At 44.0% G+C, this 27,669-nt stretch overlaps 1 protein-coding gene across 3 annotated transcripts in view; it reads left to right on the forward strand.

Annotated features, from left to right (window-relative positions):
- The window catches only part of DPP6 (dipeptidyl peptidase like 6), a 1,686,142-nt gene that overhangs the window by 1,434,349 nt on the left and 224,124 nt on the right, over positions 1 to 27,669 (forward strand). For all 3 annotated transcript variants that reach the window (XM_040434145.1, XM_040434144.1, XM_040434146.1), the window contains one exon: positions 10,371 to 10,445. In XM_040434145.1, the coding sequence (XP_040290079.1) occupies positions 10,371 to 10,445 (75 nt within the window). The remainder of the gene's footprint in view (positions 1 to 10,370; positions 10,446 to 27,669) is intronic.

The following is a 27,669-nucleotide window of genomic DNA, read 5'->3' on the forward strand; positions in this document are numbered from 1 at the left end:
TATTTCCTAGCTGCAGAGAGCCTTTATAGTGGTGTAAAACACTGTGCCTTGCAGTAACACACATAGGGAGTCTGCTTTGGTAGTGAAATAGTACTGTGAGTCCGTATGACATGCAGATGACAGGCGTCGCTCTTAGAATCACTGCACACTTCACTTATTTGGGCTGTTACAGGGCCAAAACTGACCAAATAACTCAAGTGCGAACTCAGCCTTACAGGTCGATGTTAGCGCCAAGAAGAAGCACACTACTTTTTCACCATCGCCAACTGATTCAACATAGATGTCTACAGAACCTGTTCTATTAAATGCCTCTACAAGTAGAGCACCCCCGACAGAGTGGAGAGGGTGTCAGCAGTAAGTTTCTGTTGACGTCACTGATTTTTGTGCCCTTCCTCTGATCCGTTAGAACAATAACCCCCAAAAAACAGATCCTGTCTGTGGAGCATACTCCTTCACTCGGTCAGCATTTGGTCAGTAATCCATCTGTATTGCTAAAGCCAAAAAAAACAGGAGTGGATACAAAACAGAGATGATCCGTGAATGGAATATTTGCATTGCATTGTCTTCTGTGTTTTGTACCCACTCGTGCTTTTGGCTACCAAATCATAAGCCAATTCTGATGCAAAATAGGGACCATGTCATGCAGGCCTTACAGCTGTTACATAGACAGGATCCATTGTGCGTCTCATTTTTCCTTCCTTCTGACAGATCAGAAGAAAGATCAAATAAATGATGAAGTGAGCCAGGCCAAAAGGCAAAATAGTGGCCTAGTCATGAAGTAGGAAGGGTGGGAACAGCATGAGAAGTCCACAGAGTGGCCATATGACATAGTGGTGAGGTGGAAGCAGCATGAGGAAACCATAGTGGCCCAATGACAGTGTGGAGGTGGCAGCAGCAGCATCAGGAGGAGGCCACAGGGTGGCACAATGACAGTGTAGAGGTGACGGCAGCAGCATCAGGAGGAGGCCACCTGGTGGCACAAAGACAGTGTGGAGGTGGCAGCAGCAGCATCAGGAGGCCACAGAGTGGCTAAGTGACATAGTGTTGAGGTAGCAGCAGAATCAGGAGACCACAAAGTTGAAAGGTGACATAGTGTGGAGGTGGCAGCAGCATCAGGAGACCACACAGTGGTAAGGTGACATAGTGTGGAGGTGGCAGCAGCATCAGGAGACCACAGAGTGGCAAGGTGACATAGTGTGGAGGTATCAGCATCAGGAGACCACAGAGTGGCAAGGTGACATAGTGTGGAGGTGGCAGCTGCATAATGAGACCACAGAGTGGCAAGGTGACATAGTGTGGAGGTGGCAGAAGCATCAGGAGACCACAGAGTGGCAAGATGACATAGTGTGGAGGTGGCAGCAGCGTCAGGAGACCACAGAGTGACCCAGTGACAGAGTGGGGAGGTGGTTGGCAATACCATTACTAGCTGAAGTTAGTGGGTGAAATAAGGAGCACTTGGCATCTGGCAGGTGGCAGAATCAGAATAGTAGCTAAAGCAGGTAGCCAGAAGAAACCGGTCTCTTTTGTCAAAGTGTTGGTGTGGCACCATTGATGATCTAGTCTGATGCATCAGGCATTGGCGGGTGGAAATCCTGGCTCATCCACGCCTGATTTATCTTGATAAAGGTCAGTCTCTCCACTTTTTGGGTGGACAGGCGAGTTCTTCTTGGGATAACTATGGTCCCCGCCGCACTAAACACCCGCTCTGATGCCACACTACTGGCCGGGCAGGACAGCTTTTCCAGGGCAAACTCGGCCAGTTGCGGCCACAAATCCAGTTTGGCTGCCCAGTAGTCCAGCGGATCTTCAATATGATGTGGCATGGTGCTGTCCAAGTATGCCACCACCTGCTGGTTCAGGTCCATGGTCTAACTGCTGCTGAGTAGTTTCTTCACTAGGCGAATAAAGAAAGCTGCTCATTAGCAACTGTAGACTTAGGCTGCTGTTGATGGAGCTGGGACTGCTCCTACCCCACCAACTTGCCACAGCAGCCATGGCAGAGGAACTTGAGCGCAGAGGGCCCCTTCGTTCAGAACTGCAAGAGGATGGACGATGGTGCAGATAGGCAGCGGCCAACTTACTACATAGGATGTCTCTATAGTAGTTCAGTTTGTCCTTCCTCTCAGTGGGTGTAAAAAAAAGCCCCCATTTTGGACCGCTAGAGAGGGTCCAACAAGGTGGAGAGCCAGAAGTCATCCCTCTGCCAAATGGTGACAATTCAGCTTCACTACACAAGCAAGTGAGCATGCATCGGGCCATTTGTGCAAGTGACTCGGAGGGACTCCCTGCCTCCATCTCCACTGCATACTGCCACGGTGTGTCTGGGTCCTCTGCCTCATTGCACTGTAGCTCCTCTGGCTGCTCTTGTTCCTCCTCTTTTGTCACCTGTGTAGAAAAACCACCCATTTTGCTACACATTGCTTGTGCTCCAATGTCCTCCTTCTCCTTCAGTTTAGCTCCCACAGGGCTCATGTGGTCGTAAAATCTAGGTGCCACATCTCCAGTCCCCTGAACAGCCAGATTTACCAGCATCTGTTCCAGGACATGAAGCAGTGTTCATCCCGTAGTCCTGGTGACTGACAAATAACGTGGCCTCCTCTAAGGGCCTGAGCAAATAGCAGGTGTCACGCATGAGCTGCCACTGGCTGACACAGAGGAGTACTCCTTTCTGCTTGGATCATCAAGAAATCGTTTATTGCCTTTTGTTTGTTCGTATAGTCGGTCCAACATATGGAGGGTGGAATTCCAACGAGTGGAAAAGTCGCATATCAACCTATGTTGAGGGATGCCGTTTCAGCTCAAGGAGAGTGTACTTTACGGTGTACTGTACCAGTGGCTGAAGTGCATGCAAAATTTCCTGGCCATTTTTAGGATGTCTTGAAGATGGGGTGAAGACTTTAGGAATGGCTTTACAACGAGATTGAACACGTGTGCCATGCAAGGCGCATGGCTCAGCCCTCCTTAACGCAGTGCTGACACCATGTTCTTCCCGTTGTCAGTCACCATGGTTCCGATTTTGAGTTGTCGCGGAGAAAGCCAGGATTCGATTTCTTGATGAAGAACATGGAGCAGTTCCTCCTCTGTGTGACTCGGTTCGCCGAGGCAAAAGAGGTGCAGAACAGTGTGACACCGCCGTGCCCTGCACATGTGGTATGCTGGAGGGGACTGTGAATTGTCCCTGCAGTCGAGGCTGAGGACACGGTGGACGATGAGGAGGCAGAGGCAGACATTGTAGCAGGACCAATGGTCTGAGAACGTGGAGGCAGAAGCAGCGTCACCTCGCCAAGTTGCTGGTGTGGCTGTACAGGAACCAAATTTACCCAGTGGGGCATAAAGGACATGTATTACCCCTGACCGTTCTGCAGCGTTGGATGAGTGCATGCATCGGTGATCGATTGCTGATGGAATGACTGACGAGGAGTAGGAGCAGGAGTAGGAGCATCAGGACCAGCAGGTGATGGGAAGGACAGACAGCTCCCTTCGGCTGAGGTGGTGGAGCCTTGACTGCCTGAAATCGGGTGTGTGCCACTGGGTGATGCAGCGGTTGCTGCGGCAGGCTGGACCATCACATCGGAGCCACGGTTCTCCCAGGCCACTTTATGATGACGCTGCAAATGTTGATGCAGGGCCGTGGTGCCAACATTGGCCACGCTTTACCTTCTGCCCACAGATTCTAAAAATGGCCAAGTTCACCTTCTCCGGCAGCTTTACAAAAAACTTCCACACCGCTGAGTAGGTGATTTTACCCCCAACACTCCGCACTGACTGACTGCCTGACTGCTACTGTCGCTGCTTCCGTGAACCCCTGCACCACTACTTTCCAGGCAGTTAGGCTCCTGCAATGCGAGTGGTCTACTCAGGGTACGTTTGTCTCCCAACCTCCCACTGCTGCCACCCTGCTGATTCTCGGCCACGCTAGCGACTTACTGGCTCCACTACTGCCTGACAGGCAAGCTGCCATCCTTTTCTCCCAATGATGATGAAGCCCCTAATTCACCCAGCTCCCAAGTGCGATCAGCTACATCATCATCGAGTACTGTCTGCACGTCACTGATGTCCTCCTCAACGGTCTCTGGGTCTATAGCCTGACCGCTCGCAACACCAGCTCCCACACCACTCTCCTCATCACTACTAGCCCGCCTACCGGAGGAAGTGGCGGATGTCTCCTCCACATCTTGGCTGGCCAGTAGCTGCTGACTCTCCTCTAGTAGCTCGTCCTCGTTTTATAGTGGAGCTGAGCCCACAGCATATAATACTTCTCTGGCTGAGGGAACAGAAAAGGACAGAGGCAGGTTGAGGACAGGTGCCATGCCAACTAAGGGTTGTGTCTGACAAACCCACCGACTCTTAGCTGGGGGTGTCTGATGTCACTTGGGACGAAGTGGATGACTGAGTCAACCATTCAAGAACTGCTGGGTTTCTGGTCAAGACACGAATACTAGATAACACCTGGAGCTCAGTCCTCTCTCTGCGACTCCTGCTTCTAGGCCCCCTTACTCTGCTGCGACCTGTGCCTGCGCCAGAAACATTTATGCCTCTGCCACTCCACAACACAACGGCTAATAAGCTTTTTTTCCCCCACTAATACATGTCAAAAAGGGCTTTAGAACATTTAGCTGCACTACATATATATATTTTTTGCCACTAATACACTGCAAAAAATAGCTTTACAACATATAACTGCACCACTAAGCGGCAAGTATATATTTTTTTGCCACTAATACATGCCAAAAAAGGCTGTAATTTTCTTACTCCTCCACACAACAGCAAATACTTTTTTTTTTGTGCCACTAATACACGCCAAAAAGGGCTTTAGAACATATAACGGCACCGCTGAATGGCAAATAGGCCCTTATTTTTTTCCACTTATACGCGCCACAAAAGGCTTTAGAACATATAACTACACCACCGAATGGCAAATAATATATATTTTTGGCCACTAATACACGCAAAAAGGGCTTTAGAACATAACTGCACTGCTGAACAGTAAATAGGCCCTTATTTTTTTCCACTTATACACAACGCAAAAGGCTTTAGAACATATAAGGTACAGCGGAATCAATTTACATAAATAATGTGGTGTACATAGTATACATCTAAGTTCCAGCAGAGAAAAATATAACCCCTAAAATCACAATTTTTATGATATGCCTTTAAAAATGTCCCATATAGGCCTCCTATAGAAACACCAAAAATTACATACAGACTAGTTAACTGATGGCAAATATCCAGCAATTAATAGAGTTACCTGGGGTGGGGGGCGGAGAATTTGTCCCTATAACCACCCCTATCCTAACACCTCAGCCCAGGGGAGACCCCTGATGGTGGAGACCCCCTGTCCACGTACCTAAACTAATGTCCCTATTAAGTCCCTACAGGGATGAAAAATTATTCTAGAGTACCCCAGGTACGAGGTGAGGATAGGCATTTCTGCCTGTGAGAGGTTATACTTATCAGGGTGCATGTTTTCAAACTTCTCCAAATCTGAAATCGTAAAAGGAAGGGGGGAAGAGAGAGGCAGCGCCAAATGTGTAGTAAAGTATGAGACGATTACAATGATGAAAAAAGTAATGCGCTTACCAGAGTCTAGTTGTGACGAGCCTTGCTGGAAAATGGACCAGCGGCCAGGGATGCCTTGCTGCAGCCTAGGTTCCAGGGCGCATTTAAAAATTAAATGCGACAGCGAAGTGAGATAAACAAAAAGGAAGAAAAAACTGGAACTGCAAATAGTATTTGCTCCTTGGGCGCTGCTCGGCTGGATATATAACGCAGAAGGTGAATAAAAAAGTATTTATTGGTCTACGCGTTTCGAGGGAATTGGACCCTCTTCCTCAGGACAATCAGATGATTGTCCTGAGGAAGAGGGTCCAATTCCCTCGAAACGCGTAGACCAATAAATACTTTTTTATTCACCTTCTGCGTTATATATCCAGCCGAGCAGCGCCCAAGGAGCAAATACTATTTGCAGTTCCAGTTTTTTCTTCCTTTTTGTTTATCCCAAATCTGAAATCGCCACGTGCAGCAGCCATTTTATGAAAAAATTGTATTCGTTACAACAAAGCATGAGGATAAACTCAAATTTTGTGCAAATCAAATTTTTCCTGAAATTTCGATCGAATTTCACTTCGTCAACTTCGATTCACTCATCTCTAATCGGAAGCCCACGGAAGCACTACGGAGTTCTTCTGTGGTGTTTCTGTCTGTGCCTTCGCACCACAAAAAAATGGAGCATGTTCTATTTTTTTACAGTGAGGACGGAATACCGATCCATTCAAGTTGAATGGGTCTCGATCCATCCCGGCCGCCGTACGGATGTTGCCTGTGCATTGGGGATCGAAAATTGCGGTCCACAATGCACAGAACGGCCGCACAACGGCCGTGTGCAGGAGGCCTTTTGTTTAGTGATTTCCGTCAGTGAGCCTCCACAGATATAAGGTATAAGGGAAAGATCTGCTCCTGTTCTGTGTTTAGACCCACACTTGTTTTTGGCTACAAACCACTGGAGTAAATCACTGACCAAAACACAAAAGACGTGTGAATGAGGTATTACATGTTGACAGCTGAAGACATCTGTGTTGGTCCCATGTTCATATGTGCCCGCGTTGCTGAGAAAACTGAAGTTTTAATATATGCAGATGAGCCTCTAGGAGCAACAGGGGCTTTTAAAAAATGCATTAAAAAAAGATAAAAAATAAAAAATCTGGATTTTCCAGTTTTCTGGGATTGCTTTGGTTTTTTAGATATGCTCATGCTTACCTCATATATATTCACCCAGGCTTTTTTTAATTTGTATTCTTCTGACCCATCTCTACCATGTAAATAAATTGTTCTGGTTGGTTTCCATCCTGTCTTATCCAACCAATCCCATGACTTCTTTCTCTGCCACAGCTCCAGCACCGCCCCTAACAACACCCAGCTAGTTTATAGCCCCTCCCATCACCCAGTTACATAGATACTCCCCTATCATTGCTCCTGGCACCCAGCTAGTATATAGCTCCTCCCATCACCCAGTTACATGGACACTCCCCTATCGCCGCTCCTTCTCTGCTGTGACACACCCATGGACATACAGTGCATTTTTGCCAGCAATTACAGCCTCCATTCTTTTTGGGTATGATGCCACTAGGTTTGCACACCTGGAATTGGGGATTTTCCGGCCATTCTTCTCTGCAGATCTTGTCAAGCTCTGTCAGGTTGGATGGGAATCGTTGGTGGACAGCCATTTTCAGGTCTCATCATAGATATGTGATGGGGAGGGATCTGGCTGGGCCACTCAAGGATATTTACAGTATTGTCCCTAAGTCACCCCTGTGTTGTCTTGGCTTTGTTTTTAGGGTCATTGTCTTGTTGGAAGGTGAACCTTCAGCCCAGTCTGAGGTCCAGAGCACTCTGTTTCAGGTTTTCATTAAGAATATCTCTTTGCTTTTGTTCATTCAGCTGCTTTAACTCTGACCCGTCTCCCTGTCCCAGCCACTGAAAAAAAAAACAAATCATGATGCTTCCACCACCATGCTTCACTGTAGGGATGGTATTGAGCAGTACATGGTTACCTTCCAACATGACATGTAAAATTAAGGCCAAAAAGTTCAATATTGGTTTCATCGCTCTCAGAGTCCTTTAGGTGCATCTCAAATTAATTGAATTTACCACAGGTGGACTCCAATCAAGATGTGGAAACATCTCAAAGATGATCAAGACATATAGGGAGGCCTCTAAGCTGAACTTATATCCATGCATAATTTTAGTTTTTCCTTTTTAATAAAGCCTCATGCAGACGTCCGTGGAACATGGTCTGTGAGATACTGGACTGGCATTGCAGGAGCTCATGGCATCATAGCAACCAATGACGCCGTGCGCTCCTGCAATGCCAGTCCGGTATCTCACGGACCGTGTTCCCCGGACGTCTACATGAGGCTTAACTTTGCAAATATTTCTAAAATTTTTTTTTTGCACAACCTCTCAAAATAACAAAATGTAAGAAAAGCGAAAGAGTCTGAAAACATTGTGAATGCACTCATAGGTTACACTTGTTCTTAGGTCCCAGCAGTATGACCCCTCCCAGTCAGACATTAGTAGGCTGGTTTTTATGGGAAAATTCCTTTAATGAGCCCATACGCACCTGATAACTAGCTATAGGTTATTATTATTATTATTATTATTATTATTATTTATTATTATTATTATTACTATTATTCTGCAGTACTATATACAGATTGTCATCACACACATCAGGCTCTGTCTATTAGGACTCTTTCTGTACGTAAAAAAATGCATAACTACTGTGTTATTCTCACAGATAGTAAGTGCTACAAAAATGACATATTCTTGCCTATATCTTTTTTTTCCCACTGCACCATTACCATTAACCACCGCTATTATAATAAATAGCACATGTCTACACACCTGGAGCCTTGAGTTAATTAACAGGGAATTCATCAGATTAATTATACTGTTTTCTCAGCCTTGGTACTGTCGGTGAACTAGTATATGTGCACACGTATGCATCTCACTTGCTATAAATATTACTGTAGCTCTATTTTTAAATAATCCATAGAAAGTAGCATCTGAAGATTCTACTTGAGTGAAATGCTTGCTTTCTCTCTTTCTTTCTTTCTTTCTTTCTTTCTTTCTTTCTTTCTTTCTTTCTTTCTTTCTTTCTTTCTTTCTTTCTTTCTTTCTTTCTTTCTTTCTTTCTTTCTTTCTTTCTTTCTCTATTATCTATCTGCCTGTCTATCTAGTTATCTATCTATCAAAAGAAAAAAATGAGCATCACTGTTCGCAAACAGCAATGAACTAGGTTCAAAACCTCAGGATAAAGTCATCAATCCTTCGTACATAAAGTGAAAAAACCGGCAGCGCTCCAAAAATCCAAAAGAGTGGAATAAAAGGTCTATGGACCGAAAACGTCGCACATGGGCTAAACAAAGTCCTTAAATAATTTTTTGGAGTGCTGCTTCTATCTATCTATCTATCTATCTATCTATCTATCTATCTATCTGTCAATCAATCATATATCTATCTATTCATCTATCCATCCATCTATTCCATCTAATCTATCTGTAAGACCGTGAACCGGGGAGGGACCCCCAGGATACAGCGAAGTCACGGAACAGGGAAAACGACACCAGCTATTTATGCAAAAACAGAAACTTTACTATAACAGTAATATAACCGCAGCAATACAAACATGCACAGAAAATGCTATATCCCAGACCCACAGTCACTGTCCCTTCCCACTGGACAGGCCTAGCCGATGGCAGACACAGCAGAGCCTGCAATGTTAATACTGTGCCGCAGAACAGGACAAACCTAGCCGATGGCGGACATAGCAGAGCCTGCAAAGTCAATACTGTGCCGCAAAATAGGACAAACTGCGCCGCAGAACAGTTCTGTACAGCCTGCCAATCACACAACCCTATCTATCTATCTAATTTCAGACCTAAGCTTATTCTCTGTTGCTTCAGGCGCCACTAGTATAAAGCAAGGAGTAAACGGGTGTACTGACCTGCGTCCGTTCTGGGCCCTAGGATGCCGCTTACCCGGGATGGCCACCAAGCTCTCAGCAACCGTGCAGCCTTGCTTGATGATAAGGCTTCTTGTCCACACATTGGAAATGGTCTTCCTGGGACAACCTCTCTTTCAAAAAGCTGGATCCAGTAAGGGGGCAACAGCTACTCTCCTTCCTTTGAGTGTCCATTCACTGCCGGACATCCGCAAGCCAGGATGGAATCGGATTCAGTCCCTCACAGCACAATCCTTTCACCATGTCAGATCAACACTTCCTGGTTCACACAGAAGCAGCTTGCATGAGTCATCATCTGCTTTGCATATGCAGATCCCAGAGTGTGCTTGACTGTAGCTGCAAAACAGTGGCCTCTAGTCCCCGGAATGCCAAATGCCAGCTCCAATACAATTTAAGCATAAACATTGCACAGGCAGAGCTTTTCCACAATCTCACATATCTATCTATCTGTCCATCTATGTCTATCTATCGTATGTATCTTAGATTTGACATTGCTGTCAATCATTACACTTGGTTTCATTTATTTACAGAATTACATATAGAATATAATATTAGATTTTTTGTGTGTGTATTTTATCCATCACTTCTGTGTATAGAGCTCAGCTTCAGTTACTCTTCATTGTAGTTTCCCTATAGGTATATTATGTTCCGTTGACTTTACACAGAAGAATAAAACAATAGCAGGCGGTGTACTGGATTGTTATTACAGGGACAGGTGTCACCGTGTCTGTAAAATCTGATAGTGAGCAGCAGGTAGACACCATTATGGAAGGTTATAAATGATTCATAGTAGACTCTATCCTGTATGTTTAACGCACTGACTACTTTTTATTTTATTTGTTTCTAGGACACCTTCAAGGTCAGTAAATATGAAGTGTCTCCAGATATGAAGTACGTTCTCCTCGCATTTAATGTCAAAACGGTAGGTGGAACCACTTACATATTGAACATAAACTTCTGTGAGAAAATGTGTCATGAGTGAAAAGCACCTACTTCTTAATATTATAATAAGGACACATCAGATTATTGTATGCCAATGCAGAGAACACCGCCATCTAGCAGAAAACAGAGAAAATGACACCCTCAAATATCTAGTAGCATTTACCGTATGTAATACTCATTGCACAAACATACAATAATATAACACAGCTGAGAATTTAAAGAAAAGAATATGACTGTGGAAAATATCCCACGCTAATTCCCTAATGTAAAAAATACCGCACTGAGCACTCCTGTCCCTCATTGCTCTTAGGATTGCATATCAATTTTGAGCTATTGGCTTCGGATGACTGATGTGAACATGTTATATTCATTATTATTTAGCAGAGTTCATTCTTTAAAGAAATTCCAGCTAAGGGTGGGTTCACACTAGCGTTATGGAGTCCGTTATGGCTTCCGTTATAACAGGGTTATAACGGAACATAACGGAATCCATAAGACGATAGGACGGATCCGTTTTGCTGCCCATAGACTTGCATTACGACGGAATGCAAAACGGAAGCCTTTAAAAGGCATTTTGTTTGCTCTCCGTCCTAATAGAAGTCTATGGGAATCAAAACTGATCTGTCTGGTTCCCGTTATGCAAGACGGAAAACAAAGTCCTGTCGACAGGACTTTGTTTTCCGTCTTGCATAACGGGACCCAGAAAGATCCGTTATGTTTTCCCATAGACTTCTATTAGGACGGAGCAAAACGGAATGCCTCTTAAAGGCTTCTGTTTTGCATTCCATCCTATGAAATTTCTTATGTTCCGTTATAACCCTGTTATAACGGAAAGCCATAACGGACTCCATAACGCTAGTGTGAACCCACCCTTATATTACAATTCCTTTAACCACTTCCCATCTGGGCCCTTTGCCCCCTTCCTGACCAGGCCAAATTTTGCAAAACTGACATATCTCACTTTATGTGGTAATAACTTTGGAACGCCTTTATTTATCCAAGTCATTCAGAGATTGTTTTCTCGTGACACATTGTACTTCATGATAGTCATAAATTTGAGTCAAAATATTTCACCTTTATTTATGAAAAAATCCCAAATTTACCCCAAAATTTGAAAAATTTGCAATTTTCTAAATTTCAATTTCTCTGCTTTCAAAACAGAAAGTGATACCTCATAAAATAGTTATTATTTAACATTTCCCATATGTCTACTTTATGTTGGCATCATTTTGGAAATGTCATTTTATTTTTTTAGGACGTTAGAAGGCTTAGAAGTTTAGAAGCAATTCTTCAAATTTGTAAGAAAATTGCCAAAACCCACTTTATAAGGACCAGTTCAGGTCTGAAGTCACTTTGTGGGGCCTACATAGTGGATACCCCCATAAATGACCCCATTGTAGAAACTACACCCCTCAAGGTATTCAAAACCGATTTTACAAACTTTGTTAACCCTTTAGGCGTTCCACAAGAATTAAAGGAAAATGGAGATCAAATTTTTAAATTTCACTTTTTTGGCAGATTTTCCATTTTAATCAATTTTTTTCTTTAACACATCGATGGTTAACAGCCAAACAAAACTCAATATTTATTACCCAGATTCTGCGGTTTACAGAAACACCCCACATGTGGTCGTAAACTGCTGTATGGGCACACGGCAGGGCGCAGAAGGAAAGGAACTCCACGTGGTTTTTAGATGCCATGTCCCATTTGAAGCCCCCTGATGCACCCTTACAGTAGAAACTCCCAAGAAGTGACCCCATTTTGGAAACTAGGGGATAAGGTGCCAGTTTTATTAGTACTATTTTTGGGTACATATGATTTTTTGATCATTCATTATAACACTTTATGGGGCAAGGTGACCAAAAAATTGGTTGTTTTAGCACAGTTTCTATTTATTTATTTTTACAGCGTTCACCTGAGGGGTTCAGTCAAGTGACATTTTTATAGAGCAGATTGTTACGGACGTGGCGATACCTAATATGTATACTTTTTCTCATTTATTAAAGTTTTACACAATAATAGCATTTTTGAAACCAAAAAATTATGTTTTAATGTGTCCATGTTCTGAGAGCTATAGTTTTTTTATTTTTTGAGAGATTTTCTTATGTAGGGGCTCATTTTTTGCGGGATGAGGTGACGGTTTTATTGGTACTATTTTGTGGGACATACGCGTTTTTGATCACTTGGTGTTGCACCTTTTGTGATGCAAGGTGACAAAAATTGCTTGTTTTGACACAGTTTTTTTTATTTATTTTTTACGGTGTTCACCCGAGGGGTCAGGTCATGTGATATTTTTATAGAGCTGGTTTTTACGGACGCGGCAATACCTAATATGTATACTTTTTTTTATTTGTTTCACTTTAACACAATAATAGCATTTTTGAAACCAAAAAAATGATGTTTTAGTGTCTCCATGTTCTAAGAGCTATAGTTTTTTTATTTTTTGAGAGATTTTCTTATGTAGGGGCTCATTTTTTGCGGGATGAGGTGACGGTTTTATTGGTACCATTTTGTGGGACATACGCGTTTTTGATCACTTGGTGTTGCACCTTTTGTGATGCAAGGTGACAAAAATTGCTTGTTTTGACAGTTTTTTTTATTTATTTTTTACGGTGTTCACCCGAGGGGTTAGGTCATGTGATATTTTTATAGAGCTGGTTTTTACGGACGCGGCAATACTAAATATGTCTATTTTATTTTATTTTTTCTATTTTTATTTTTATTTTTTATTCCTTACTTGGGATTTTTTTTTTTTTTTACATGTGAACCTTTTTTTTATTTTATTTTTTCAACACTTTATTTTATTTTTATTTTATTTTACACTTTTCGTCCCCCATAAGGTCATACAAGACCTCTGGGGGACATTTACTTCACTTTTTTTTTTTTTTTTTTCACAGTTGATTTCTCCTGTAACTGGGGCTGACATAGTAGCCCCAGTTACAGGACAAATACACCCCTAGAGAGGCTGTACAGCAGCAATCCAGCGCTGTACAGCCTCAGAGCAGGGCTGATCGAGGTCTCTGAGAGACCTCACACAGCTCCTGCACTCTCCGGTCCCGGCGGTCACATGACCGCCGGGCCGGAACAGGAAGCGCACAGCGCTTCCTGCTCTGCAGACACAGCGCTCGGTGAGCGCTGTGTCTGCAGCGATCGTGAAGGCAGGGACACCTGGGCACTGTCCCTGCCTTATCTCTGGGTTGCCCTGCTGTCACTGACAGCGGGCAACCCGATCAGCAGCTGCACGATTAGCGTGCAGCTGCTATTTCTGACAGGACGTTTTAAAACGTGCTGTCAGAAATAGACGTCCACCCATAGGACGTTTATATCCTATGGGCGGACGTGAGGCGGTTAAAAAAAAGTCCCAGGTCTGGCTCTTGAGACAGCTAGCAATCAGCGGATATTGCCGGGAGATGTATTGTCCTGCTGCAAATGTCCCCTGCAAATCTACAGGGTGGGCCATTTATATGGATACACCTTAATAAAATGGGAATGGTTGGTGATATTAACTTCCTGTTTGTGGCACATTAGTATATGTGAGGGGGGAAACTTTTCAAGTTGGGTGGTGACCATGGCGGCCATTTTGAAGTCGGCCATTTTGAATCCAACTTTTGTTTTTTCAATAGGAAGAGGGTCATGTGACACATCAAACTATTTGGGAATTTTTACAAGAAAAACAATGGTGTGCTTGGCTTTAATGTAACTTTATTCTTTCATGAGTTATTTACAAGTTTCTGACCACTTTTAAAATGTGTTCAATGTGCTGCCCATTGTGTTGGATTTGTCAATGCAACCCTCTTCTCCCACTCTTCACACACTGATAGCAACACCGCAGGAGAAATGCTAGCACAGGATTCCAGTATCCGTAGTTTCAGGTGCTGCACATCTCGTATCTTCACAGCATAGACAATTGCCTTCAGATGACCCCAAAGATAAAAGTCTAAGGGGGTCAGATCGGGAGACCTTGGGGGCAATTCAACTGGCCCACGATGACCAATCCACTTTCCAGGAAACTGTTCATCTAGCTGGCACATTCCCTGAGTTTTTCCAGCAAGATGGTGCACCACCACATTATGGGTGTCAGGTCTGAGCATTCCTAGATGAACAGTTTCCTGGAAAGTGGATTGGTCGTCGTGGGCCAGTTGAATGAGATGAATGCTGCCAAGGGGGCACACATACATCTCCATATATACACATACATCCTTCCTGGACGGGCCCATAAAAAGGGCCAATATATATGCATATATGTCAGGGCATATATACCTATATATTTAAATATAACACTTCCCTCAACACTAACTATCCAATATAATGAGTGGAAAGCCCAGAGCACAGCAATGTCACTGCTCTCTCTCTAAGAACTGTAGAAAATGGCTGCTGGGAAGGATCTTATAAAGTAAGGGGTAGGAAACTTTCCTATTGATTGCTAGGGATGTTGCTAAGCTCAGACAAAGACATTGCAGCCTTCTCATTGGCCTACAAGCAAGAAGGGAGGTTACTGATGAAAAAAAAAATCTACGGTATTCGAGAATACGAATATATATCACTATATTCTAAATCTTTGTGAATTCTCGAAGTGGCGATATTCGCGATTAAAATTCGCGATTCAAATAGTCACACCCAACATTATTCGCTACCACGAAGCGCAAGGAAATTCAGCTTTACAGCAAATCAAATTTTCCCTGAAATTCGGATCGAATGCCACTTCACCCGGATCAATTCGCTCAACGCTAGTAGTCTTATTACAGCTATGTACCAGCTGTGTTTATGATGAGTTTAACCCTGTAGACCATTGTAGGATGTATTTGGGTGTTCCTAACCTCCTTGATATATTAGATGCCATGATCTGATGCTTAGGATCACGAACAATTTTCTGATATATATTTTGTTAAAAAATATTTCATTACACAGTGGCTCAGTGGTCAGCACTGGTGGGGTCCTAGGTTTGAATCCGACCAAGGATGACATCTGCATGGAGCTTGTATGTTTTCCCTGTGTTTCCGTGGGTTTCCTCAGGGTTCTCCGGTTTCCCATACTCCAAAGACCTACTGATAGGGAGCTTAGATTGTGAGCCCCATTGGGGACAGTGTGAGGCTAATGTCTGTAAAGCGCTGCGGAATATAGTAGCGCCATATAAGTGCATAAAATAAATCAATTTGAATTTCTCCTTCTAAATCCCATTCTTTGCTCTGACACAACATTTTTGTCAGGGCGCCAGTCTTCACTTTGCATTATGTTTTAGTCCTGCCGTCACCTGGACCATGTCATTTTTCTGTGACCTTTTTATGCGTGAAAGCTGATTGTGTATCCACCTGCCTGCTTTGAATATTGACTTGTACTGTGATGCATGGAGTAATGGACGCGCTCCACTCCTGCCACTTGTCATACTGCTCGTCTTTTAGATTTCAGGCTCCAGTAACCTCAAGGACTGTACATCAGCGATATATAATAAGCCAGCTCTTGTAAGGCAGTAAATATCATATCATAAAATAGTAACGACCAGTAGGCGGAAGAAGCGATCTTCTACATAGACTTAATATCAATTTGCTAAAATGATCCCCTGATAATATGATGCGTTTCATTTTTTAACCCTTCCTAAAACTTTCAGAACATGTATCTGTATACAATGATAGCTTTTAATGCTGATTGATTTTACTATGACACAGTTCAGGAGACTCAGTCATGGTAACATAGAAGCGTCAGAAAACGGGTGTATGGGTTCTAAAGCTCATGATTTTTCTCATGATTAAAGAATTTTTTTAAAATCAGACATCATATAGTGCATGACAGTACCTTACTAACAAAGCTAGAACTAGCCCTGTACCTCACATGGATCTATAGATCTCCATATTCATTGTTCCAATTGTTCTGCTAGATTTATTTCAAGCTGGCAGCTCAAGGCTGTGTCCTTTCCTAGAGGCTGTGTCCTTTCTGCTGCAGTTCACTCCCTATCATAGCTCAGGGGAAGGTGCTTTCTGCTGTAGCTCTCTCCCTATCACAGTTCAAGGGAGGGTGCTTTCTGCTGCAGTTCACTCCCTATCATAGCTCAGGGGGAGGGTGCTTTCTGCTGAAGTTCACTCCCTATCATAGCTCAGGGGGAGGGTGCTTTCTGCTGAAGTTCACTCCCTATCATAGCTCAGGGGGAGGGTGCTTTCTGCTGCAGTTCACTCCCTATCATAGCTCAGGGAAAGGGTGCTTTCTGCGCAGTTCACTCCCTATCATAGTTCAGGGAAGGGTGCTTTCTGCTGAAGTTCACTCCCTATCATAGCTCAGGGGAAGGGTGTTTTCTGCTGAATTTCACTCCCTATCATAGCTCAGGGGAAGGGTGTTTTCTGCTGAATTTCACTCCCTATGATAGCTCAGGGGAAGGGTGCTTTCTGCTGCAGTTCACTCCCTATCATAGCTCAGGGGAAGGGTGTTTTCTGCTGAAGTTCACTCCCTATCATAGCTCAGGGGAAGGGTGTTTTCTGCTGAATTTCACTCCCTATCATAGCTCAGGGGAAGGGTGCTTTCTGCTGCAGTTCACTCCCTATCAGAGCTCAGGGGAAGGGTGTTTTCTGCTGAAGTTCACTCCCTATCATAGCTCAGGGGGAGGGTGCTTTCTGCTGCAGTTCACTCCCTATCATAGCTCAGGGAAAGGGTGCTTTCTGCGCAGTTCACTCCCTATCATAGTTCAGGGAAGGGTGCTTTCTGCTGAAGTTCACTCCCTATCATAGCTCAGGGGAAGGGTGCTTTCTGCTGCAGTTCACTCCCTATCATAGCTCAGGGGAAGGGTGTTTTCTGCTGAAGTTCACTCCCTATCATAGCTCAGGGGAAGGGTGTTTTCTGCTGAATTTCACTCCCTATCATAGCTCAGGGGAAGGGTGCTTTCTGCTGCAGTTCACTCCCTATCAGAGCTCAGGGGAAGGGTGTTTTCTGCTGAAGTTCACTCCCTATCATAGCTCAGGGGGAGGGTGCTTTCTGCTGCAGTTCACTCCCTATCATAGCTCAGGGAAAGGGTGCTTTCTGCGCAGTTCACTCCCTATCATAGTTCAGGGAAGGGTGCTTTCTGCTGAAGTTCACTCCCTATCATAGCTCAGGGGAAGGGTGTTTTCTGCTGAATTTCACTCCCTATCATAGCTCAGGGGAAGGGTGTTTTCTGCTGAATTTCACTCCCTATCATAGCTCAGGGGAAGGGTGCTTTCTGCTGCAGTTCACTCCCTATCATAGCTCAGGGGAAGGGTGTTTTCTGCTGAAGTTCACTCCCTATCATAGCTCAGGGGAAGGGTGTTTTCTGCTGAATTTCACTCCCTATCATAGCTCAGGGGAAGGGTGCTTTCTGCTGCAGTTCACTCCCTATCAGAGCTCAGGGGAAGGGTGTTTTCTGCTGAAGTTCACTCCCTATCATAGCTCAGGGGGAGGGTGCTTTCTGTTGCAGTTCACTCCCTATCATAGCTCAGGGAAAGGGTGCTTTCTGCGCAGTTCACTCCCTATCATAGTTCAGGGAAGGGTGCTTTCTGCTGAAGTTCACTCCCTATCATAGCTCAGGGGAAGGGGGTTTTCTGCTGAATTTCACTCCCTATCATAGCTCAGGGGAAGGGTGTTTTCTGCTGAATTTCACTCCCTATCATAGCTCAGGGGAAGGGTGCTTTCTGCTGCAGTTCACTCCCTATCATAGCTCAGGGGAAGGGTGTTTTCTGCCGAAGTTCACTCCCTATTATAGCTCAGGGGGAGGGTGCTTTCTGCTGCAGTTCTCTCCCTATCACAGTTCAGGGGGCGAGTCATTTCTGCTGCTCCTCTCTGCCTGTAAGGATACCTGGACATGGATGTAGGTAAAACTACAGAAGACCCACATGAATTTCTGTGCAGATGTCTGGGTATTTCCACACAAAAAATTGTTACTTGTGGTTTTGGGGGAAGATTTGATACAGGTTTGCTGCAGATGTCGTCATTCAGTTAAAAAGGGTGAAATCTCAAATATAATTGACATGCTGCAGATTTCTAAATCCACATGGCAGGTCAATTACTGCATTGAACGAAAAAGCAAAGTGTACATGAGATTCGTCTAATTTCATACATTTTGCTGGCACTGTATTAGTCTACAGTTTTTCTGCATGAGAATCCGCTTGGAAAAACCTGCAGGTAGCCTCACAGCTTCTAACATTAGATACGGCGGGTGACAGTTGAAGGATGGAACTGAGCATGTGTGTCCACAAGTATAGAGAAATAAACAAAAGAGCGAACAGCAGGTGGCGCTATACTGTTAAATTTACTGAATAAGGTTGCATTCACATTACCGTAAGTGTTTTGCCGTCCGCAAATTGTGGATACCGGCTGTCTGCAATGCCTATTCTTGTCCATGATTGCGGACAAGAATAGGACATGCTGCATATTTTTTGCAGTGCTGCGGAACGGAACAACGGATGTGGACAGCACACGGTGTGCCATCCGCATCTTTTGGGATCCCATTGAAATTAAAGGGTCCGCACCCGTTCCGCAATTTTGCAGACCCAGAACTACGGTCATGTTAATCCACCCTAACTAGGAAGTTCTCTGAAAAGAATGCATCAGTTCTGAAGGTTTTGTACCACGTATTAGAGAATGAGCTAGCTCACTGAGAATTACCTAGTTTGGATACATTTATATCTGCATGGCATTGCTTTTAGAGTCCAGGATAGTATACATACAGTAGTAGAGAGAGCTGTGCTTGTTTACTAGTCTTCATATAATTTATGCATTTATTTTGTTCAGCAGAAGAGACATTGTCTTTTTTTCTGCCGACCAGATGGTAGCACAAATCGCGTTGATCACTTCCATGTAGTAGTCACTTCACCTTCTGCTGTTTAGTGTAATACACCTTTACAGTACACACAAATCCCATTTGAATAAAAAAAAACACAATTATGAGATATATATATATATAGTATATAGAAGCTAATTTATGTTGGTAGATACTATGTATGAGAGGCTCCTGAGAGCTAGACTGATTATAGGTGGGGTATATTGGATATCAACCTTGTTCTCCTCATTGAAATATATGAAAAGTACAAGGTAGACAGCTGTTGTCCAAATAATGTTGGCCAACTTTAGATGGCATCTGGTTACCTGTCTCTGGAGGCTATGTTGTGCTAAACATCTAAATCTGAGCAGTAGGAAATAAAGAATATTCCATAGATGATGGAAAATTACATTACATTCAATTTTTTCTGTATTTGTAGAGAATAGGCGGTAAAAAAAAAAAATCATACTTGCCTCATCCATTTGCTCACGAAGAGTCTGCCGTAGCCATATTTATTGTAGATCCCACGCAAAATCTTGGGCTTGGTGACACATGACATCACCACGCTGACCAGCGTGATTATGTCATCACGCAGAGCGCAAGATTTTGCGCTGGATTTTAAATCAAGATGGCCATGGCGGGCTCTTCACGATCAAATAGATAAGGTGAGTATTTTAACCCCTGACAGCCCTCAATGGTCATCTCAGATGCTGCGATCAGCAGTAAACGCGGGGTTCAATGACGGGAGGCGACACCATTGCCGTTCCCCGTCACTTCAAATACGCTTCTTTGTGAAATTCGGAGAAACATCTGAATCGAATTTTTGAGAACTTAGCTTATCTCTAGTATCTGGCATAGCCAGAAACGGCCGGTGCACTGCCAGGCCCCTTTGTCTGTAATGGGACTCTGAGTGGATCTGGGCTGTTTCCAGCATTAATGCATGGATTTGGCTGGATAAATCCTGTGCAAGCAGAAGTTTTTGTCTGGGCAAAACCTAGCACTAATGCCAGAAACAAGCCAGATCGCCACTGAGTCCTATTATAGTCAATGGGCTCCAACGAGGTCAAGTGGTCAAAGCTTCGAGAGACTTCCTCCAACCTGTCCACAGGTCTTTTTTCTCAATGGAAAGCGGATCATCCCAATCAGACGTCTCTGTGGCAAAGTCTCTTAGCATAATTTTACCTTGGATGGTAACAGGCGCTACGAATCCCAGAGGATCATATAAGCTGTTTATGGTGGACAGGACTCCTCTATGCGTGAAGGGCTTTTCTTCCTTGCTGATTTGGAAAGTGAATGTATCTGACTTTAAATCCCAGAAAAAAACAAGGCTCCGCTGCATGGGAAGGGAGTCTGTGCTAAGATCCAAGTCTTTTAGATCATTTGAATGGTCTTGGGGTGAGAAGGCCTCCATTAACTCATGGCTGTTCTTACTTGGGGGGAACTAATGGGGCATTATTCTTACTGGGGGGCACTAATGGGGAAAAATTTTTATTCTGGCGGGCACCAATGAGGCCATTACTCTTACTGGGTGGCACTAATGGGGGGCATTAATTCTGGGGTGCACTAATGGGGACATTACTATTACTGGGGGGCACTAATGGGGGCATTACTATTACTGGGGGCATTAATATTACTGGGGGGCACTAATGAGGGAAGTATTAATTCTGGGGGGCGCTAATGGTGGCATTACTTTTATTGGGAGCCACAGTATGACAGCCAGGGCCGTCTTTACCAAGGGGCAAAAGGGGCAGCTACCCCGGGCCCAGTTGCTCCTGGGGGGCCCAAGGCAGCTGCCTCTTGAGCCCTGCTAGCTACTGCCCCGGGTGTCAAGCTGTCAGCTACACAGGAGTGCTGCCATGCCTGCCTGCACTGAGTCCAGGCATCATGATCGTACTGTGTTAAAGTTGTGATCAGGACCTTAATGACATCATCACCATGTGACCAGTAACCTAGCAATTACTGGTCACATGGCTATGAGGTCATCACAGGTCCTACCAGGAGTGTTCTGTGGAGCTTTTTTGTGTGAACATTACATCAGAAAAAGGTGACAGGGGCTGTTATGTTAATATACTGTAAACTACTGTATAGTGGTGGGCTGTATACTGTGTGGGGGCTGTATACTGTGGGGGGGGGGGCTGTATACTGTGTGGTGGGCTGTATACTGTGTGCTGGGCTGTATACTGTGTGGGGGCCTGTATTGTGTGGTGGGCTGTATACTGTGTGCTGGGCTGTATACTGTGTGGGGGCCTATATTGTGTGGTGGGCTGTATACTGTGTGGTGGGCTGTATACTGTGTGGGGGCCTGTATACTGTGTGGGGGGGGGGCTGTATACTGTGTGGTGGGCTGTATACTATGTGGGGGCCTGTATACTGTGGGGGGGGCCTGTATAGTGTGGGGGGGGCCTGTATAGTGTGGGGGGGCCTGTATAGTGTGGGGTGGCCTGTATAGTGTGGGGGGGGGGGGCTGTATAGTGTGGGGGGGCCTGTGTAGGGCTATACTGCTGTACTGTATACTGTGGGGGTCTGTATACTGTATACTATGGGTGCGGTATAGTGTGGAGTGCTATACTGCTGTACTGTATAGTGTGGGGGGCTGTATCGTGTATAGTTTGGGGTGCTGTATACAGTGAGGTGTTGTATACTGTGAGGTGCTGTATACTGTGGGCTGCTATACTGCTCTACTATATACTGTGGGGTACTGTATAGTGTGGGGTGCTATACTGCTCTACTATATACTGTGGGGTACTGTATAGTGTGGGGTGCTAAACTGCATATTGTGTGGTGCTGTATACTATAGGGTGCTATACTGCATACTGTGGGGTGCTGGGGTGCACTGTAACACTAGGGTGAGCCGAGCCCTGGTCTCCTTCCTGCAGAGCGGTGCCCACTTCCAGCCTGAGCCCAGCTGCCCAGAGCACTGATCCTGAGCCGCTGGAGTCTTCAGAACTGGAAGTATTTACAGTCATTCACTGGACTCTACCAGATGTGTGGATTTTTTTGTGTGTGTTGTGGTGGAGGCCGTGATTGCCTAAGGTGTGGGAAGGCGGGATCCAGGGGGCCCAAGTAAATTTTTGCCCAGGGTCCAATCAATATTAAAGACGGCCCTGATGACAGCCCTTTGGGGTGTGGCTTAAATTGGCCGGTATATTTTGTTAGGAAAGGTGGCAACCCTATTTAAGACCCATTATTGGTGGGACACAGCACCAAGGCTCCTTAACAGGGTCTTAAGGTATTTGTAAATTCTTTTCCTATGCTCATCATGGAGTAAAGGACTGCTACTACTCATCTATGTTATACTGCTACACTATGGATTCCAATTTGAAGATAAAAATTTTGCCATGGAGACAAAGCTGTGTATGTTGTGCATTTTTTGAACTTGTAATACTGGAAGTGGGAGAGCCTTGGGTGATGCACACATTTTGAAACGTATGGGGCCTCATTTATAAAAACTGTCTTGGCTGCCCATAGAAACCAATCAGAGCTCATCTTTAATTTACTAAAGGGCTCTAAAAAAATGAAAGCTGAGCTCTGATTGGTTGCTTTGGGCAACTAAGACAGTTTTAGTCTTTGATAAGATTTGATAAATGAGGCCCAGGGTGTACATGATATTGGCTGCTTTTACTGACGCCTGTTGAAGATTAGCATGTCTGTAGGGTACTACCTTTGTATCATGCAGTGTTTGCACAGTTTTTCTGAGTAGTTAATACTAATTAACTACCCTCAGGATAGGTCATCAGTATCTGATTGGTGGAGTTCTGACTCCCGGTACTCCTGCCGATCAACTGTTTGAAGAGGCCTCCTTGCAGCTCACCAAGCACAGCGCTTTATAGTGGCTGTGATTGGTATTGCAGCTCAGCGCCATGCACTTCAATGGGACCAAAAAAAAAAGGCAGCAGCACTCACAGTGGTCTCTTCCAACAGCTGACCAGTGGGGGTGCAAAGAGTTGGACCCCCGCATATCAGATCCTGAAGATAGGTTATCAATATTAAACACTTGGATAACCCTTTTAACCCCTTCCTGGCCACCTAACGTAAATTTTCAGCAGAAGTCGGGAATTTAAATATGCTGCTTAAAACAAAAACATTGATTGCACACATTTAAACCCTCAGATGCCACAGTCAAATGTAACAACCGCATCTGGGAGTTCAAAAACCCGAGAAAGCACGTGCAACGGCTCCCCCTAGCAGGGATCGGGGGGGGTCAAATATTGTGTTCGGCAGCCTCGGTCCTCCTGAATGATGCCACAGATGGGTTCCTATGGAGACCCTGCCCATAACAAGACTCCATAGGAACATAGGGGTAAATTTATCAAACTGGTGTAAAGGAAAACTGGAAAATGAAAGGTGAAATCTGATTGGTTGCTAGGGGCAACAAATGCAGTTTTCTTTGACACCAATTTGATAAATCTCCCCCATAGTGAAATGCTCATAGACTCCACTTTTTTGTAAATAATTGAATGCAAAGTGATCAAAAAGTCATCCACACTCCAAATGGTATCGATAAATACTACAGACTATCCTCCAAAAATGAGCCCACGCACAGCTCCGTATAGACATAAATGCGTAAACATAAAAAGAAAAAAGAAATGACGCAAAGAAGAAAAAAAATCTAAAGTTTTTATTCAGTTTTAAAATGCAAGAAAAACTATATAAATGTGGTATTGTTGTAATCGTACTGACCTGGAATAAAGGTCATCGGACAGTTTAAGAACATAGGAAACACTGTAAAAACAAAATCCATAAAACTGTGGTGGAATAGTTTTTTTTTTTTTTTGTTTTTTTATAATTCCGCCCCATTAGAATTTTTCCCACTACATTGTATGCAACAGTAAATGGTGCCACTAAAAAATACATCCTGCCCGACAAAAAACAAGCCCTCACATGACTATGTGAATATAAAAATAAAAAAGTTATGGTTCTGGAAAGGCTGGGAGTAAAAAGTGAAAATAAAAAAATGGAAAATGGCCGGTTCAGAAGGGGGTTAATGAAATTTTCAGAAAAGGAAGGTGGACATCTGTAGCAGTGGTCTATAATAATTTGCATTCTGCTATATCTTCAAGCAGCATAGACTATACCCATCATTCATTGGGTATCACATTACACACTGGCACAAAAGTGACTTGAACACTGAACCCTCGGGAACATGACTGATATATGCACTGGACCAGGGATGACAACCGGTGGCTCTACAGCTGTTGCAAAACTAAAACTCTCAGCATGCCCAGACTGCCTACAGCTTTCGGCCTACAGCAGGGCATGTTGGGAGTTGTAGTTTTACAACAGCTGGAGAGCCACAGGTTGGCCATCCCTGCACCAGACAATAGGCATGTTGAGAAAGTCATATTGCTTCACACACTAAATATTGTATAGTCACAACTACCGATAGGTAACAGGTCCTCTGCTATGGGACATGCAAAGCTCATCAAAGGATTAAATAAATTAGAATTATATAATATAGACAGATTTTCTCCAGGAATGATGTATGATTATTATTTTTTTTTTAAGATAGAAAAAAAAAAAAAAACGTAAATGCATCAACGCTCAGCTTAACAGGACGGCGCGCGGCATGCTGCATGAAATATGAGCTAGATTGATTTTTCCTACTTTTTAATTCCTAAGACTGACATGCACTTTGCATTGCAGCTGTTGTGCTTCATTCATGAATCAGTTTTCACTCCTTCGATGCAAACACCACGCAATGTTAGCGCACAGGTCAAAACGTCTACAATTTGACAAAAAAGCATTGCTACTCATAAATGCAATTACTGGCTTTCACTGCTCCACGCTATGCATGTTGCCTGAAGTCTCACAGGCTCAGTTAATATGGTCCCCTGCTGGTCCATGACTGGCATTTGGTGATGGGCCCACCGCATCACGCTCGCTGACACTGGCCAAAGAAAAGACTTTGGTTGTCGAAAAAACTGGAGGGAACTTAAAGGCTTTGTATAATGAATGAGGCAGCCTACGCTGTATATGCTGTTCTTTTTGGCCGCGAGTGGTTATCATGCCTTTTACAGAAACTGTCAGCTCCCATGGATATTTGTCATGGGCATTTGATAAAAGCTGTTTTTTTTAATAATTGGCTGTCCAACGTTCAATCCCCCGTATGATAGAGCCGTCCATAGAAGCCGGGCCTGATAAATCGGTGTGGTCTCTAATGAGACTGAGGTCATGGAGCAGGCCACGTCGGATCATAATCTTGTGTCATTTCACCATTATAGCCTTTGACATTCTTACATTTCCAGGTTCTACTGTGAGAGTAATGGTGCTGAAATACTGAAGGGTAATTATGTGGAGGGGCAGAAATGGTGAAATCCAGCAAGGTGTTGGAAGCTTGAGATGGACCTCTGTTGACCTTGCTGTGCTAATTGGGTTTTCCGTTTTAGAGGTTTTTGTTCATTATGGGTCCTTGGAAACAGAAGGGGGAAATCATTAAGGGGGAACACCTATTAAAAGTACAATATTTAAGGACTGCTACATTTTGGATGCACATCTTATGCAGCAGGTATCTGAAAGTCTCAGAAATACATTTTGACATACGCAGTCTGAGTGCTATAGCTACCAGCAGTGGAGCAATTTGAACTAACTGCACCCTACAACAAATTTTTAAATGGGGCACTCCCCCCACCACCACCAACTTCTTCATAAACCCCTCCTCCTGTTTAACCCCCATCCTGTAGCTAGTCAAGATCGCTCTCTCAAAGCAGGCCGTACACGTATATACTGTATGTCATGTCACTGTATATATCGTCACTGTATATCAGGGGTGCACAACCCATGGCCCTCAGAGCCAAGGTTTGAGACCCCCATCCTGGTGGGCAGAAATACAGCTGTGTTTCTGACTGGAGCGCCGCATGACGCAGCATTACAGCTCCTGCACTCTAACAGGAGCGGGACGGGTCCCTGGTGGTCAGTGACAGCGGTAGACCCAAGGAGAAGGCAGAAGCGGTTTATCTGCCCTCTCCTCGTTGAGCACTATGCAGTTTGGACCCTGCGATCACATGAATGCCGGGCGTCTTGGGGGCAGAGAAGCGCAGAGCTGTAAGGTCAGTAGACCCTGATCAGCTCTGCCTTGTACAAAGCCCCCATATTAGGCTGGTTTCCCCTGTAACTGGGGGTTCCTTTGGATACCCCAGTTGCAGTGGAAATAGTGCAAAAAAAATAAATAAAAAAAGTCTCTCATTGTCTCCCAAAGGTCTTTCAGTGACTTCTTGAAATCATATTGTGTGGAAAAAATAAGTTAAAAAGTTATTTAAAATATTGAAAACAATAAAATAAAAAATATAGTTAAATCCAAATAAAAGAAAAAAATATGTGTTCACTGTCCCCCAATGGTCTTTTTATGACCTCTTGGGGGACACATTTTGTGGCAGAAATAGAAAATTATTAAAAAAAATAAAAAATAATACCATACAAATAAAAGAAAAAGGAAAAAGTGCAAAATTAAAGTGTTTATTGTACCCTAACAGTCTTTTTATGACCTCTTGGGGGGGCATATTATGTGGCAAAAAATTTGTAATAAACCAAATATAAAAATAAATATATATATTAATAAAATACAAATAAAACAAAAATAAAAAGGAAAAAGTGCAAAATTTAAAAAATGTTTCAGTGTCCCCCAAAATGTCTTTTAAAGATAAAAAATAATAATACCTAAAAGAGAAAATACCCACACCAACCAAGACCGTCACCATTATGGCCCCATTCACATGAAACTATACAAATTATATAACAAAGTGACAGACACAAAATAGGGAACTAATTATAATCATTTATTTTGGTGTCAGTTGGCATATTTAAAGAATAAGGAGCTGTAGTTTGAAAAAAACTAAAAACTAAATCATATCCCTATGTGTCACGTAAAAACATTGTTGCAAAATTTATTTTGGTAGTCCAACCAATAAAATAGTTACAGCCGTTTGAACCACCACGTGCGTTGAATCACAAAAAAATGTCTGGTCATTGAGGCTTTTTCTGGCCTGGTCAGTAAGGGAAAGTGCTTACTGGTTATTGGTTATTGCATGGTGCCTGTAACTGGATTGGCTGGAGGAGGAAATAACCAGTGAGTGCCATCCTCAGCGCTGGGACTGGAAGATGGAGGCAGCGGGGGTAGTGCGGAGAACTGGAGTGGCGGGGAGCAGATAAGTATAAGGCTAAGTTCACACGAACGTGTGTGATCTGTGGCCGTATTGCGGCCCGCAAATCGCGGGCCGCAATACACGGCCACAGTTCCGTGTGAATTCCGCATCACGGATGCGGACCCATTCACTTCAATGGGTCCGCAAATCCGGAATCGCGGAACGGCCGCACGGGACGGGACCCCTCGGAAGCACTACGGAGTGCCTCCGTGGGGTTACGTCCCGTACTTCCGTTCCACTAAAAGATAGAACATGTCCTATCTTTTTGCGGAACGGCCGGATCGTGGACCCATTAAAGTGAATGGGTCCGC

The sequence above is a fragment of the Bufo bufo genome, chromosome 5, assembly GCF_905171765.1.
Source record: "Bufo bufo chromosome 5, aBufBuf1.1, whole genome shotgun sequence".
NCBI lineage: Eukaryota > Metazoa > Chordata > Amphibia > Anura > Bufonidae > Bufo > Bufo bufo.